The 14,604-nt window shown below is 32.9% G+C and overlaps 2 protein-coding genes across 3 annotated transcripts; one reads left to right on the forward strand and one right to left on the reverse strand.

The window, feature by feature from the left end:
- Nucleotides 1–64: 64 nt before the first annotated feature.
- On the reverse strand, nt 65–3,145 carry LOC101260242 (11-beta-hydroxysteroid dehydrogenase B). Its single transcript, XM_004242208.5, has 6 exons — nt 2,856–3,145; nt 2,254–2,446; nt 1,583–1,668; nt 1,280–1,411; nt 943–1,107; nt 65–637 (listed from the first exon to the last, which is right to left on the reverse strand). Exons 1-6 carry the CDS (start codon nt 3,039–3,041, stop codon nt 245–247), a joined length of 1,155 nt encoding a protein of 384 aa, XP_004242256.1. The 5' UTR covers nt 3,042–3,145; the 3' UTR covers nt 65–244.
- A 4,923-nt stretch (nt 3,146–8,068) lies between these two features.
- Nucleotides 8,069–13,631, forward strand: LOC101259948 (probable serine/threonine-protein kinase At1g09600). 2 transcript variants are annotated; one of them, XM_004242207.5, is made up of 8 exons: nt 8,069–8,917; nt 9,451–9,735; nt 9,826–10,143; nt 10,349–10,576; nt 11,195–11,295; nt 11,858–11,960; nt 12,059–12,370; nt 13,134–13,631. In XM_004242207.5, the coding sequence occupies exons 1-8, from the start codon at nt 8,462–8,464 to the stop codon at nt 13,278–13,280; spliced, it is 1,950 nt and encodes a 649-aa protein (XP_004242255.1). In that variant the 5' UTR covers nt 8,069–8,461; the 3' UTR covers nt 13,281–13,631. The 2 variants fall into 2 exon arrangements, with proteins under 2 accessions (XP_004242255.1, XP_019069705.1); XM_019214160.3 differs by having other exon boundaries at nt 8,689–8,874.
- The last annotated feature ends 973 nt before the right edge of the window (nt 13,632–14,604 follow it).

Here is a 14,604-nt window from a genome sequence, read left to right on the forward strand (position 1 = left end):
TTAAATCAGAATCACTCATGAATGTGATTGAACTCTTTGGCTTTCAAAGAACAGCGAAATAAACTTCCCAAATTTTTTCCCTTGAAAAACCAAACCCAAGCATTCTTAAACAAGCCAAGTACAACTTTTTATTGAGCCGAATGTTTGTTGTATCTTGTGAACTCTTACAATGATATCCACAAAATCTTGACTAAAGAAAAAACACAACCACGTTAAATTAAAGTGATTACTTCACTTACTTCCTTCAATCCTGCTGAACAGGAACAGGCCCCATACGTCTCCGAGGAGAAGCGGATGGATGCTGAGGAGAGGATGAACCAGAAAGAGGCTGTCTTCGAGGAGATGACGACTCAGAGGAAGGCTGTCGTGGAGGAGAGGATGTCTCAGGAATAGGCTGCATCCGAGGAGGAGAGGATGACTCAAGAAGAGGCCTTCCGGTGCCAATGAGGGAAGTTTTCCGGACACTTTGGTTTGAAAGTAACAGCCGAAACGTCCATTGGAGAACATTTGGTGTGAATACTCTATAGAGAAGGAAAATGTCGTACCAACTCGGATATTTCACGTATGGATCTCCTCGGCATGCCCCTGATACAATCAACTTTGCAAAGTCCTCCACTGAACTTCCAGATGCATGAACCTTGAATGAGAATGCAAGTAACAACTTTAATTGCACAGAGATAAAACATTACCAAGAGTTCCAAGAAAACCAGAAATTGAAGGTTAATGAAATCCATGATAAATGAAAAAGACAAACGTAGTTTATACGATCTTGCCCGATTCTTAAAAGTAATAACCCTGTGTACGGTTAAGTTCATTCTAATTTAACACTTAGGACCGACCAATACAGCCGGTTAAACTTCAATATCAACATCTTCATTCTGTCAATACTAGTCCACAATCTTGGGCAAGTAACACAATTTTTCTCGGAATAGGGAGACTTACTTCTCTTTCTTCCTTCCACTGCATCTCAGCACCTTCCTCTAGCATGAATCTTCCACCTGTCATTTCAGTCCCAATCCATCCGTGTGTCGCTATTGTGACCCCTACGTCACCGTCCACCTCGAATCTCAAGGTCTCATAAAAATTTACAAGTGCTGCTTTCGCTGCCTATATTATAATACGACACACAAATTATCATCTCTCAAAGGGAAAATGCAACAAAAGAACCACTTGGGGACAAATGAAATAGGGGGCTGACGAAAAAATATTGAGTAATTCAATTCTCATACTGGACGAATTCCATTAGAAGGAATAGATAGCAATGGTCAGAATCACTAACTGCATATAAGCTCATCCTTGGCAAGGGCAACCAACTCTCTACTGAAGCATTGACTATGACTCGGCCTCTGCTTTGTCGCAGATAAGGTAGTGCAACATAGGTAGGATACACATTTCCCCAAAAATTGATATCCTGAAATGGACAATATTCAGACATTTACAAATTTAAAAGGTTTTGGGAGTAAAATGCAAGTTGTTGTACCCCTGCAACAAGATACTTAGAGAAAAATCATTCTACCAATACATTCCCGTCAAAGCTGAATATAAATAATTGTGAATGATTCTGAGTAAAAGCTCCACATACCATCAAAATGGGGAAGACATTTGTATCTGTGGCTTCTTCTAGGTAGAAGGTATGACCCAAACTTGCTGTATTTACAAGATGATCCACTGAAAATACGGAAATGAACGGAGATTATCGTCAGAGTTAAATTCAGACAACCTTTTGGTCACTAGGTGCTATTCTACGAGATTGAAACATGCCAAGCTATACATGCTCCCAATAAGTGCTTTACAAATATCAATTGACCAATGCAATCAGAAACAAATTCATCCGTCTCTAGAACATAACTTGGAGACTGAAACTAAATAACATGTTATGTAAGTTTCAACTTTTTTGTTTTTTCAAAATAGTTGTAACATCTTATTGTGTTTCCTAGACAAATAGTTGTATTTGCTTAATGAGAAATGAAATAGGACATAATATTCTCGCGATAGTAGTAGCACTCAGTAACATCAATGTCACTGTAAAACACGATGCTAGAAAGTTGAACTCGCTCTTGGTAATTTTTTATTACTGAAAAGGTCACATTTTAACAATTTGGTTCGACGTACACATTGTTGGGAGGGACTGCAAGTGTCCACTGCTTTCTCATTTCAATGAGAGAAGAGGTGTTAAAACTACATACTTTTAACACTATTTACAACATAAAACTGGAGATACAAACAAGTGGATATATCAATCAAATTGCTTACCACGCCCGTATAAGTTTACGGTCTCAGTAATGAATCTCCTACAATCAGCTTCCTTGACAACATCTGCAGCTGTTATAACAACACTTTTTGCACCTAATGCCCTCGCATTCTCGCTAATTCCCCAGAGTCTGGTTTCTCTTCGTGCAACCAGAACCAGATGAGCTTTCTTCTTTGCATATTCATATGCAATTTGCTAATTTTACAGAGCAAAACCAAGTATTTGTCACTTGTTCAATAAACAACAAATAGTAACTTTGGGCTTCTTTAATTTCAAACTAAAAATTCGTCTTTGTAACTCCAAAAACTCAAATTCCACAAAAAAAAAACTCAAGAATAGTTCTATCCATTGCATGCTAGGAATTTCTCCTCTAGAAAGAAATGAGTGTTGCCCAAAATATAATAAACCATTTTTTCATCGAAATCTGAGTAAAATCAATACAACTAGACATTTAATTTTCAAGTTCTAAAAACTGATCCAAACCAATTTTTTGGTTTTTTTTTTTTCACTCAGTTTTTTCAGATGCCCAAACACAATTTCAAAATCTATGGTCAAACTGGAACCGAGTCTAATTAAGGTATAGCTCTTCTTTTTTTTTGTTTACCTCTCCAATACCAGAAGAAGCTCCAGTGATGATGACGATTTTGTCCTCCATGTCTTCACCAAAGAACGAGTTGTACATCCTCTCACAAGTGTTGATGAAATACAAAGCAGGCCATGAAAAAGCCAACATAACCAAACTTGCTGGTGGCACCACAAAATTAAGCACTGAATTCACCAAATCCATCATTTTTTAACAACAAGATGAAGAAAAAAAACAGAGCAGAATGGTGTTACAATAATTTGTTGTTGATTTTTGGGTATATTATATGTGTTGAGTAGATAGAGCTGAGTATAATAACAAGATGCATGAAGTTGAACACGTGCTTTAAGGATTTGGTGACGAATGGAAGGGACTTGTTTTTGGAACTTAATGCATGAGATCACAACAAGTCATTATCTGTTTTTGAGTTATATTACTTATTTTTTATTTCTTTTTTTGCTTTAGAAGAAAAAAAAGGTTAAAAATACCTCTTTCATATATATATAAAAAAAATATCACAAGGCAAAAGAAAAATCCGTAAGATATTAAGTTTACTTAAAATAATTATCCTGAACATAAGTTTAATGATATTACGTTTCAAATAAAAGTTTATTAATATAAATTATACTCTTATGACCAAAACACAATTTATTTTCCAGGTATAAGTAAAGTAACACAAATTATACCTACACATAAGAGAAATTAAGCTTAAGGCACAAGTAATGCCCAAACAGAAGTTTAATGGCCTAATATAAGTTGTGTTATATGACTTAAGTTTAGCTGAGGAACTTTCGTATATAGTAACTCAAAAATAGATTAATTATATTTTATAATTAAAATTTACTGATTATGATTTATAAATACATGTTATAGGGAGGAGAGGGGCGAGCGAGACTGGGAGAAGGAGGAGAGAGGCGATCGAAAGAGTGGAGAGAGGTGAATTGTATATGTATATCAGTTAGATAATTGTATATTATACATATGTATTTGTATATTCCAGCAAGAGAGATTGGAAAAGGAGAGACGAGTGAGATTGGGAAAAGGATGAGATAGGCGAGCGAGAGAGGACAATTAATCTGTATAATTCACATATCATTTGTAAAATTTGCGGGCGCATATATTTAATTCACGTGTTTTTGTATAATTTAGTCATATACAAATACAAATCATCGTATACAAATATAAAACAAAGAATTGTTAGTTCCGAGTTACACATATGTGACGAATTATACATATACAAACTCGAAATCAGCCCACACAATTAATGATTTATGTTAGTTGCTAGTGATAATTATAGCAAACTATAACTATGATGAGTAATTAAGTAGTATAAGTTTGCTTAACCACATAATGTTCCTTTTAATTTAGTGTAGGGACAAAATGAAAATATTTATTCCATAAAACTAAATTTATTTTGTAAATAATAAATTTTAAATTATGATTCATATATATTCACAACATATTTTTACATTTCTCATGATTTTTTTTTTAAAAACTCGGACATTTAAAATAATATATTTTGCAATTAGAAGATCTTATTAACTTGATAATTAATATATATATATATATATATATATATATATATATATATATATATATATTTGCATTAACAAAAATATATATCTCATAGAAATTAGTTATTTGATAAATAATAAAAATTAAACTAACACGAACTTCACAAGACGTTATTACATGTCATATGACTTTTCTTTGTCTAAAATACTGAAATATTAAGAAATAATAAATCAGTAAAACAAAAAGGGCAATGTTTTAATAACTATTTTGGAGAAAACTTCATGACAAATAAAAAAATTAAATTGTAATAATTTTAACTCTTGAGAAGTTTGATAATTCAAGATAAAGATATGCAGAACCATTTGTCTACATCACAAGAAAAATTGTTAAAAAAACAAATGAATACATCATGTTAACTTCATATATTGGAACATTACATACTAATGTATATATTAAGCAAAAAGATTATACTCCTTCTGTTCCATTTTATGTGACACTTTTCGCATTTCGAGATTTAAACAAGTGTATCTTTGATTGTAACTTTTTCATAGATCCTTTTAACATTTTGAATTATCAATTATCGCGACTTATACTACTCTTTAGGTAGTTTACAAATATATAAAATTCATTTCAAAAAAATTGAAAATTTCATATGCAGATGTTCGGTCAAAATTAAAATGTTTGACTCTAGAAAAACGAAAAGTGTCACATAAAATGGAACAGAGAGATCGTATTATATCATCACAATTACTTTCCTTAAGTACTCCATGTTAAGATATATACCCTCTTAACATAGACCAATTTACTTCATTAGAATAGTTTTGCTAGATTTTAAACTCACTCAAAGAGAATAAATCACGCAAAAATTTTAAAAATGTAAGAAGAAGAGTTGAAGATTATAAAAGTTGTGGTTGAAAATGAGAGAAAACTCTTCTATTTATAGTTAACAGAGGGTAGTATGAACAAGTATTTTTCGTGTCTTATCTAAAAAGTCATGACCTTAGCCCAACCGTGAACTTTTCACGACGGCCTAAACGACCCATGAAAGGGTTGATGACCCGTTTAAAGGAAAGAAAGTGGCCGTTTAGGCAACCCAAAATTTAGCCCCCAACTTTACGACTCCATTCACGGACTATGAAGGGCTAAACATTCCATGAAAGCTCCCTTACATGTCTCCCATAAGCTTTTTAAGTCGGGCTATTTTAGTCATTTTCGATGCGTCTGGTACCAAAGCTATGTTGTTTTAACCCCTATAATAAGCCCTATATACGTATTTTAAGTCCTAAAACTACACATTCTAAAATCATTCTCCTAAATCCCGAATTTCTTTCAAGTTCTTCTCCTAATTTCTCTTTAAAGCTAAGAAAGAACAAGTTAGGATTTCACTTCAAGATCTTTGATTCATCATAGCACTGGGGTCTTTATTACTAAGGTATGTTAGTATTCACCTATGAAATCCTTTTCTCCATAGGATTCCCAAGATCTTTCAATTTTACAAGTTCACTTCTCAATCCAAAATTAGGATTTTATTCAAAGTCTTCATGTGTTCTTCTTAATTATAATTTAATTAATTATTTTCTATCTTTTATGCATGAATTGAAGTATTTACATGATTTTGAGTTGAATTCATATGAACTCATTCATGATTCATGATTTTAGACTATAAACACATGATGAAGCTCACGAGCACAAACACACTATAACACTATAAGTTTAGTGCTTCATTAGTCAAAGATAGTATAGTATAAAGATCGTTTCCATTAGAATTGATATAAATAATAATTCAATTAAATCTTGCTAACTATTATTCAGGTGATCAAAAGAAAAGAGTTGACTGTGGTGATGAACTACTTTTATAGACAAAATGATAATTAAAATTAATTGGTCACTATGAAGATTGATATCAATATTAAAGATAGGGTATGGTAAAAGCCTAAACATGTGCATAATGATAGTTGAGATTTGACTATATTCATTTATCACATCTAAAGTTCTATCAATCCTCTCGAATTCAATACCTTATTAGAGTATACGTTGAATTTCTAAAAAGGTCAACAATATTATTTTGTTGTTATTTTAAATATATTTTTTCCCTTCTATAAATATTGATAGAGTAACAAAGAAACAATAATGAGAAGTGGTGAATGTATGACCTCAGACAAGTAGATTGTCTCTAAAAAAAATTATTTATGTTGTTATGGTGTGTATTTTTAACGGTCTTTAACTTATTATAAAAATTATTGATGAAAAGGTGATAAAATAAATGATGAAAAATAGAAACAACTAATGTAATATAACTACGAGGACTTATAGTATTATAATTAAAGAATGTAAAAGAGTGTGAATAACGTTTGTAATAATTAGTAATAACTAAGAGAATATATATAATGTTATAGCTAATGAATTAATGTGCAATAGTTGAATTTGTAATAAATTTTGATTAATTATACTATTTTTTTTATTATAGTTATTAGATTTTAATTTAGGGAAAATTGTACAAAATAGCAAATTATTAACTCAAATTAAATGTTATATCCAAAGTTTTATTTAATTCTAATTCATAGCAAACAGTTCGCCACTCGCCTATCTCCCTAGAAATCTCGCTCGCCACTCTCCCTGATCTCACCCGCCACTCTCCCTCACCTCTCTCACTTAATACAAACACAAATGTATGAGTTGTGTTTGTGTTTGTATAAAGCAAGAGAAAACTGTATATACACATGCAAATACATATATCTCGTCCTATACACTTATAATTATACAATATGAATCTTCCCCTGCTTAGTTCTCTTTTACCTTTCTTGCTTTATACAAAATATAATATATAATTTTCGTTTGCATAAAGCGAGAAAGAGATTTATATACAAATCTATCTGTATACAAAAATACAATTACAATTACATATAATATACATATTTATATGTAAATACATATAATGCACATATACATATACGACTGAAAATCACAACAAAAATATAACATACAAATATATATATATATATATATATATATATATATATATATATGTATGTATGTATATGTATGTATGTATAAGTATACCAAAATATACAAATACAAATTTTTAGCTATATGTAAATCGAAATATACATATTAATAATCATAACAAACATAAAATTTATTATAGAGTACAATTATATAAACTATAAATATAACATATAAATATAATTTTTGTGTTTGCTAAATCTAACATTTACTCAAAAAATGTTGGGCTTAACAAGCCAACTCCAAAAATCATATGATAAGTCGAGTAAAAAGTAAATAACATATTTCAATCAATAAAGTATATCATCTACAAACCTGAATTTATTATTTTGAAATTTACAATAAATAAAGCTTGGAGTCATCTATGAGATTTAAGTTCAAATCAATTATATAGAAATGCTAGACAACTATTCATCAATATGTCTGCTTCTGACCGAATGCATTTTTAATTTTATTTCTGTGAAGCAGAAATTCGAACATGGAAAAAGAGGCAAAATATCTCTGTTTTATTTTATCAAAAGAGAAGGAAAAATAATACCTATGGCTAACCGTTTTTCTAGGTATTCCCAAACACGCTGGATTACTATACTATTTTCTTGAATAATAAACCTTGACTACTCAAAAATATTTATGTAAAAATTAATTCTTTTTCTAATTTTATCACAAAATTTAATTTTTGTTTTGATAAAACAAATAATGGCAAGTAATAAAACAGTTGAATTTTCTGGAAAAAAAATTAAACTTTTTTTTTGGAAGCCCAGAATACCCTCATTAGGTGCGCCTTGACCAGCATTCCTGCATTAATCCAACCTAACATAACCTTATTTTTTGTATACTTAAATCTTGAATTTTGTTTTTTTGGCTTCAATGTTGGATTTCTGGTCTGGGTTTTTTATCTTTTAATCTCTGTTTTTGTCATTCTTGAATTTTTTTTGGGGGTTTTCAGAACAATCTTGATGTATATGTTTTGATTGGTAAAATGGAAATAGAAACCTGGAAAAATCAAGAATCTGTTGTGAAATGTTAATTTGTTTAGATGAATATGATAATACTGAAAGATATTGTGGAAAGTTTGGGTCTTTGGTTGCTAATTATAATTTAGGGCTCAAATGCATTTGTTTGATAGAATATATTGTTGTAGACTTATGGGCTGTATTTGTTCAAAGGGTTCCTCAACAGATCATGATGATGTTGTTGAACATGAAAAGGAAAAAGAAATACAAGTTGATAAATCTTCTGTACAGTTGGTTGCTCCATCAGTAAGGGAAGAGATTAAAGAAATAGTTAAACCCAATGTAACATCAGAAGATAATGGTGTAACAACAAAAGTTGATGATGATGAGAAAACTAGGATTACAGAGAGGCCTAAGGACGGACGATTCAAGAGACAATCGACGATGGATTTTGGACTGATACGATCAAGGTCTCGAGTTGTTAACATGCCTCATGGTGGAATAGGGGAGCTCTGTGCTGCAGGTTGGCCATTATGGCTAAGTTCAGTTGCACAAGAGGCTATTCAAGGGTGGGTTCCTCGAAGTGCAGAATCATTTGAAAAATTGAACAAAGTCAGTTCTAACGTTATCTTTAAATCCTTACATTTTTATACTTTGAAATGTATAGTTTGCCCAATGTTCGTGATCTAAAGAAGATTATCATACTGATAGAATCAACCATGTGATGTTTTGCAGTATTGTTTCATATCCCCTTGTTTCCCTGTCCTCTTGAGTGTTTTAGGAACAGGATTTTCTAGATATTTCATTTTGTTACACATGATCTCGATGTGTCCTTTTACTTATTTTTGTTGCTTTCAATTTGAAAAATGAATTTTCAGTTTTAATTGCGGATGTAATCATAATGCATACGTTATAATTTCATAAAACATAACTAAAGTAAGTTGTATAATCTGACTTTGTTTGGTTGCATAATTTTTTCTTGCTGTTAGATCTGTTCAAGCTAAAATGGAATTAAGATTGTGAATTTCTGATTGAAAAAATGGATGCATGTGAATTTCTGATTGAAACAATGGATGCATTTAACTTTTAGATATCTCTTGATATTTGGAAATATGATAACCTCTAATGTTTATTTTCCAATGCAGATTGGTCAAGGAACATATAGTAATGTCTACAAGGCCCGTGACCTTGAAACCGACAAAATTGTTGCAATGAAGAAAGTAAAATTTGTCAATATGGATCCAGAGAGTGTTCGTTTTATGGCAAGAGAGATTTGTATTTTGCGTAGATTGGACCATCCAAATGTAATGAAACTTGAGGCTTTGGTCACATCCAGGATTTCAGGCAGCATATATCTTGTATTCGAATACATGGAGCACGATCTTGCTGGACTTGCATCAGCACCTGGGATCAAGTTCACTGAACCACAGGTATTTCTTCTTAGGTAGGTGCATTATGCTTACAAAGTTGTTTACAAGTTCTTTATATCCTTATGTTGCACAATTTGAATTGTATTTCAGATAAAGTGTTATATGCAACAAATGCTTTTGGGACTCGAACACTGTCATAGTCGGGGTATACTTCATCGAGACATTAAGGGTTCAAATCTTTTAATTGGTGATAATGGTGTTCTAAAGATCGGAGACTTTGGTCTGGCGACGTCTTTTAAGCCCAACCAAAAGCAGCCATTAACAAGTCGTGTCGTAACACTGTGGTATAGGGCTCCTGAGCTTTTGCTCGGTTCAACAGAGTATGGAGTGGCCATTGATATGTGGAGTGCTGGCTGCATCCTTGCTGAATTATTTACTGGAAAGCCTATAATGCCTGGAAGAACAGAGGTACCCCCATTTCGGGGCTCGAATTCACTCCTTGATCTCTACTTCCCTAGAAAAATTTACAGTTTTCTCCATGCTTACAATCAAAAAAGAAATTAATCATCAAGCACTAAATCCAATCGATTTCTAACTATTTTTCATCTCATTAACCAATTAGCACCCGTTTCTTCATGCATTTATTAAGTGAGAGATTTGAAAAAATTGCTAGGTGGAACAAATGCATAAAATCTTCAAGCTTTGTGGTTCACCTTCTGAGGAGTACTGGAGTAAATCAAAACTTCCACTTGCTACTAGTTTTAAGCAACAGAACCCATATAAGCGTGGTATTGCTGATACATTCAAGGACTTGCCTCCGACAGCTTTGGCTCTTGTTGATGCCTTACTTTCAATAGAACCAGAAAAGCGCGGCACTGCTTCTTCTGCACTCAGTAGTGAGGTAATGTCAAAAACTCATCTCTTCCTTACGGAAGTATATCTTCCTTCGGGAAAGTAATTTTCCCTCTTTGCCATGAAGAAGAAAAGTATTTCCCACTTTAGTGATTGATAAATGCAGTTAATATCAATCCTATATCTATAATTAAGTGGAAGTTATCTTGTTACTTTCCTAGGAACAATTTCAGTAAAAAAATTACTCCCACTTAAGAAGGTGAACAATTCCTCAGCAAAGAGCTAGAAGATTCATCGTTTGTTGTCAATCTATGCCTTCTGTGATGAACTTATGTAACTTGGCTTTCTTGTTTAATGTGAAGAATCAAAGAAAAAATCTCTTCATCTGATCAATCCATTTGTTAAGCATCTATAATAACATCTATTTTGAAAAACATTTCATAACTTCAACACTTGTCCTAGCATGATAATTTTTGTTTTTAAGCTATGCATTTTGCAATGACCTATGTAGCCTGCCTCTGCCAATCGATGATACGAGGCAGCTTTATTGTTTTGATTTGGGGAATCATTTGTTCAATATATCAGAATATGTTGTTCATCCGCTATATATTTCACTACCAAAAGAACTGCTTTATAACTTTATTCTTTGGTTTTATTTACTTTTCAGTTCTTCAAAACGAATCCCCTACCTTGTGATCCATATAGTTTACCAAAGTATCCTCCGAGCAAGGAATACGATACTAAGGTTCGAGATCAAGAAGCAAGAAGGTATACTGCATTAGTTGCATAAATACATTACTGATCAGTTATGTGTTTTGAATCCAGCATATGCTATTCATATGTTACATTAATATATTTAGTATAACTCATTTCATCTTATTCTACTTAGATTAATTTAAAGTTGTTGCTTATGTTTTCTCAATTTTGTTTCTTCTATTCTCCTTTTATATTCCTCCAGTACAATGCTGTAAGCCTCTAACAAATATGATTTGAAATTAATAATGTGGGGGGTTAGTGAAAGTTTAACACTATCATGCAACCCAATTTTGATTTCCACCTTCTTCATTGGGCATGGCTACTTCTTGGACTGCCTTGGAGGATGAGAAATATGTTAAACAACTCTACAAATGGAGAGTTCGGATAAAACAAGCTCTCACTGGTTAAATACTGGTTCCTACTCTGACCAAAAATAGAGTGACTTGTAATTTTGTTCTCATGCTTTGACTTGTGTATGTTTACTATCATGTTCTCCAAAGGAAGTGCAACTTTCTTGTAACCAAACTTTGCTATTCTTTCATATAGTTTCACAGTTGTGTTATCTTAATCACAGGCGAAAGGCTGAGGCTGGAAAAGCACATGGAGCCGAAACAACTAAGAAGTCATCGGGACAAGCAAAGGAAGAACCGGCAACAGAATTCAATGCTCACGGACAGGTTTTATTTTCTTCTAGTTGTCCAAGACTTATACAGAATATTCACATTTTCTTGCTTAAGACCCCTGTTGTTGCACCAATGACTTATGCAAATTGCAGGGACAGACGAGCAAAGGCATCAGAGTGAAATACAATGCTCTCGAGGACAATAGAGCTGGTTTCTCTATAGAGCCACCAGCATTGAGATACGGACTCACTCATTCTAATTCGGTGATCCATCCTAATACATCTGGTTACACATGGAACAACAAAGCAAAGGATGATTCAAGTGCAATCAATGAACGGGCATATCCCGCTTCCCAACATGGTGTAGAGCTTTCAAGGCAAGGTTCTCACAAGCCTCGAGCTACAGGAGAGTTTTCAAACATTCGTTCAAGGAGAGATGATAGGTCATCTGGTGGAGATTCCACGGTGAGTTCCATGGATAAAAAATTCCCCATTATCTAGCATGCTTTTATATCCAGAGTTATTATCATTAGGTATATATAAACAAACACTCGAACTTGACCTTAACTAGCAAGTAAGCACTCCAACTTTGAGAGTGCACATAGACACCTCAACTTGCTCTCAACTGGCAACTAGCACTCCAGCTCGTCTCCACTTTGCCTCGTAGACACCCAATGCTGACATGAAACATAAATTTTGGAGGTGTCTAGTTGATGAACTGACACAATAGAGACAAGTTGAGGTGTCTAGATGTGCATACTCAAAGTTAGAGTGTTTAGTTGACAGTTGAGGCCAAGGTTGAAGCGTCTATCTAAGTATTAAGCCTTTCATTTATTGTCTGTTCAAAGATCAGTTAACTGATCCGATTGACACAAACACACAGAGGTCTAATAGTCAAGTCATCAAGGAACCATTTAGGATGTTGGGCTAGATGGTATCATTGTTACATGTTTTGAGAAGAAATTGATTCATTTTGCAGTGGCATAAAAATGTTATTGATCCCACACAACACGCACAATCAGATATATAGGATGTTCTTAAGTCTAATGATTGAAGTCATCCAGGATCCACTAGCAGTTGAGCTGCAGAGTTAGCTTATGATCATTTGAGAAGAAATTTTGATTTGATGACTAACTTCCTGCTTTTTCATGTGCTGTTTTGATATTTTGAACTTTTCCTCTTTTTTTTGAGCTTTCTTGAGTGTAACTTGCCCCGCCCCTCGCTTCAGGTTTATGTGTCCAAGAGAAGCAGACTCCTGCACTCTGGACCACTAATGTCACAAGGGGGAAGTATGGAAGACATGTTAAAGGAACATGAGAGACAAATTCAAGAAGCAGTTCGGAAAGCATGTCAAGACAAGACAAGGCCCGAATAGAATTGATTAATCTCTTCTGGTGGAAAGGCTCTCGTATAATTTAACTCTTCTGCACATGAAATCCACATTTATACAGGGCTTGAAAGGAGATATATCTATTATCCATATCAGGAGTAAGGTTCTTTTCATCTAGTGACCTTATATTTGCTTTGTGTAGTTTGAAGAATTTGTCATAATGTAAAATCCATTTCTTCTTTTATATCTAGAAAAACTTAAGCTCACTAGTTGGTTCTGGATAGCTTTAGAAGGGAACTAAACCCTTTTGTAATATATTCAGAGGATTGATTGAAATACTGTAGTTGAACCAATATTCTCATGAGTTTTTCTCTAAGAAACCATTTATTTTATCCACTTCCAATGATGAATAAAATGAAACAGAACAACGAAAACTTGGAGCTTCCAAATTTCCACTTATCAAGCACAACAATCCACCCCTGTTAGAGGCTGAGTTAGTATTTTCATCGTATCAAATGAACCTAATACATGGGTTTTGCGACTGCGCGCATTAATTACTAATGTACTGCACTAATATTGACTAGTGCCGTTCCAATACTTTTGCCTTGGAAGATTCCAGAAAAAGCAGCTGCTGCACTTTCAAGACCTTTAGCAATATCTTGTAAATATACAATTTTTTTTGTCCCTTATAAGTGAAATGACCCATTCAAGGTATTGAGGATAGTATTTCCAATAATTAACATCAGAAAATCCTTCTATTCTTATGCATTTTGAGATAAGGTTGTGGATACCATATTGCTCCTTCAGTCCATACTGTGAAATCATTCCACAAACTACAATTCTACCATGACACTTCATGTGTAAAATTACCTCATCTAGCATTGCACCTCCAACATTAGCAAAGTACCATTTGGACAAACCCTAAAAAAACCATGACCAAGTTACACATTTGGCCGGTCGACAAAAAATATATAGTTAGGTACATCTACCAGCTAAATATACAAAGATATACATTATTACGTATAGAATATGTATACTCCTTCTTCTGTTTCATTTTACACTACACTCTTTTCTTCTAAGTCTAGTAAAAGAAATGATACATTTCTATATTATTTAAAAATAAATTCAGCTTCAAAAATTTTCATTTTATTCTAAATAACATGTTTTTTTTCTAGCAAGTAATTCCATTTTTTTGCTTTATTTCTTAAATTTTGTGCAACTGTACCTAGTCAAACGCCACTTAAAATGAAAAGAAGGAAGTAATTCCCACTGATATATATAATATATGGATAAGACACAAGCATTGTATAATCAAAATTTCAGACATATATTAAAGTATCATATAATTTTGTATATTTGTTTGACTTGT

This window comes from Solanum lycopersicum, chromosome 6, assembly GCF_036512215.1.
Source record: "Solanum lycopersicum chromosome 6, SLM_r2.1".
In the NCBI taxonomy this organism is placed as follows: domain Eukaryota; kingdom Viridiplantae; phylum Streptophyta; class Magnoliopsida; order Solanales; family Solanaceae; genus Solanum; species Solanum lycopersicum.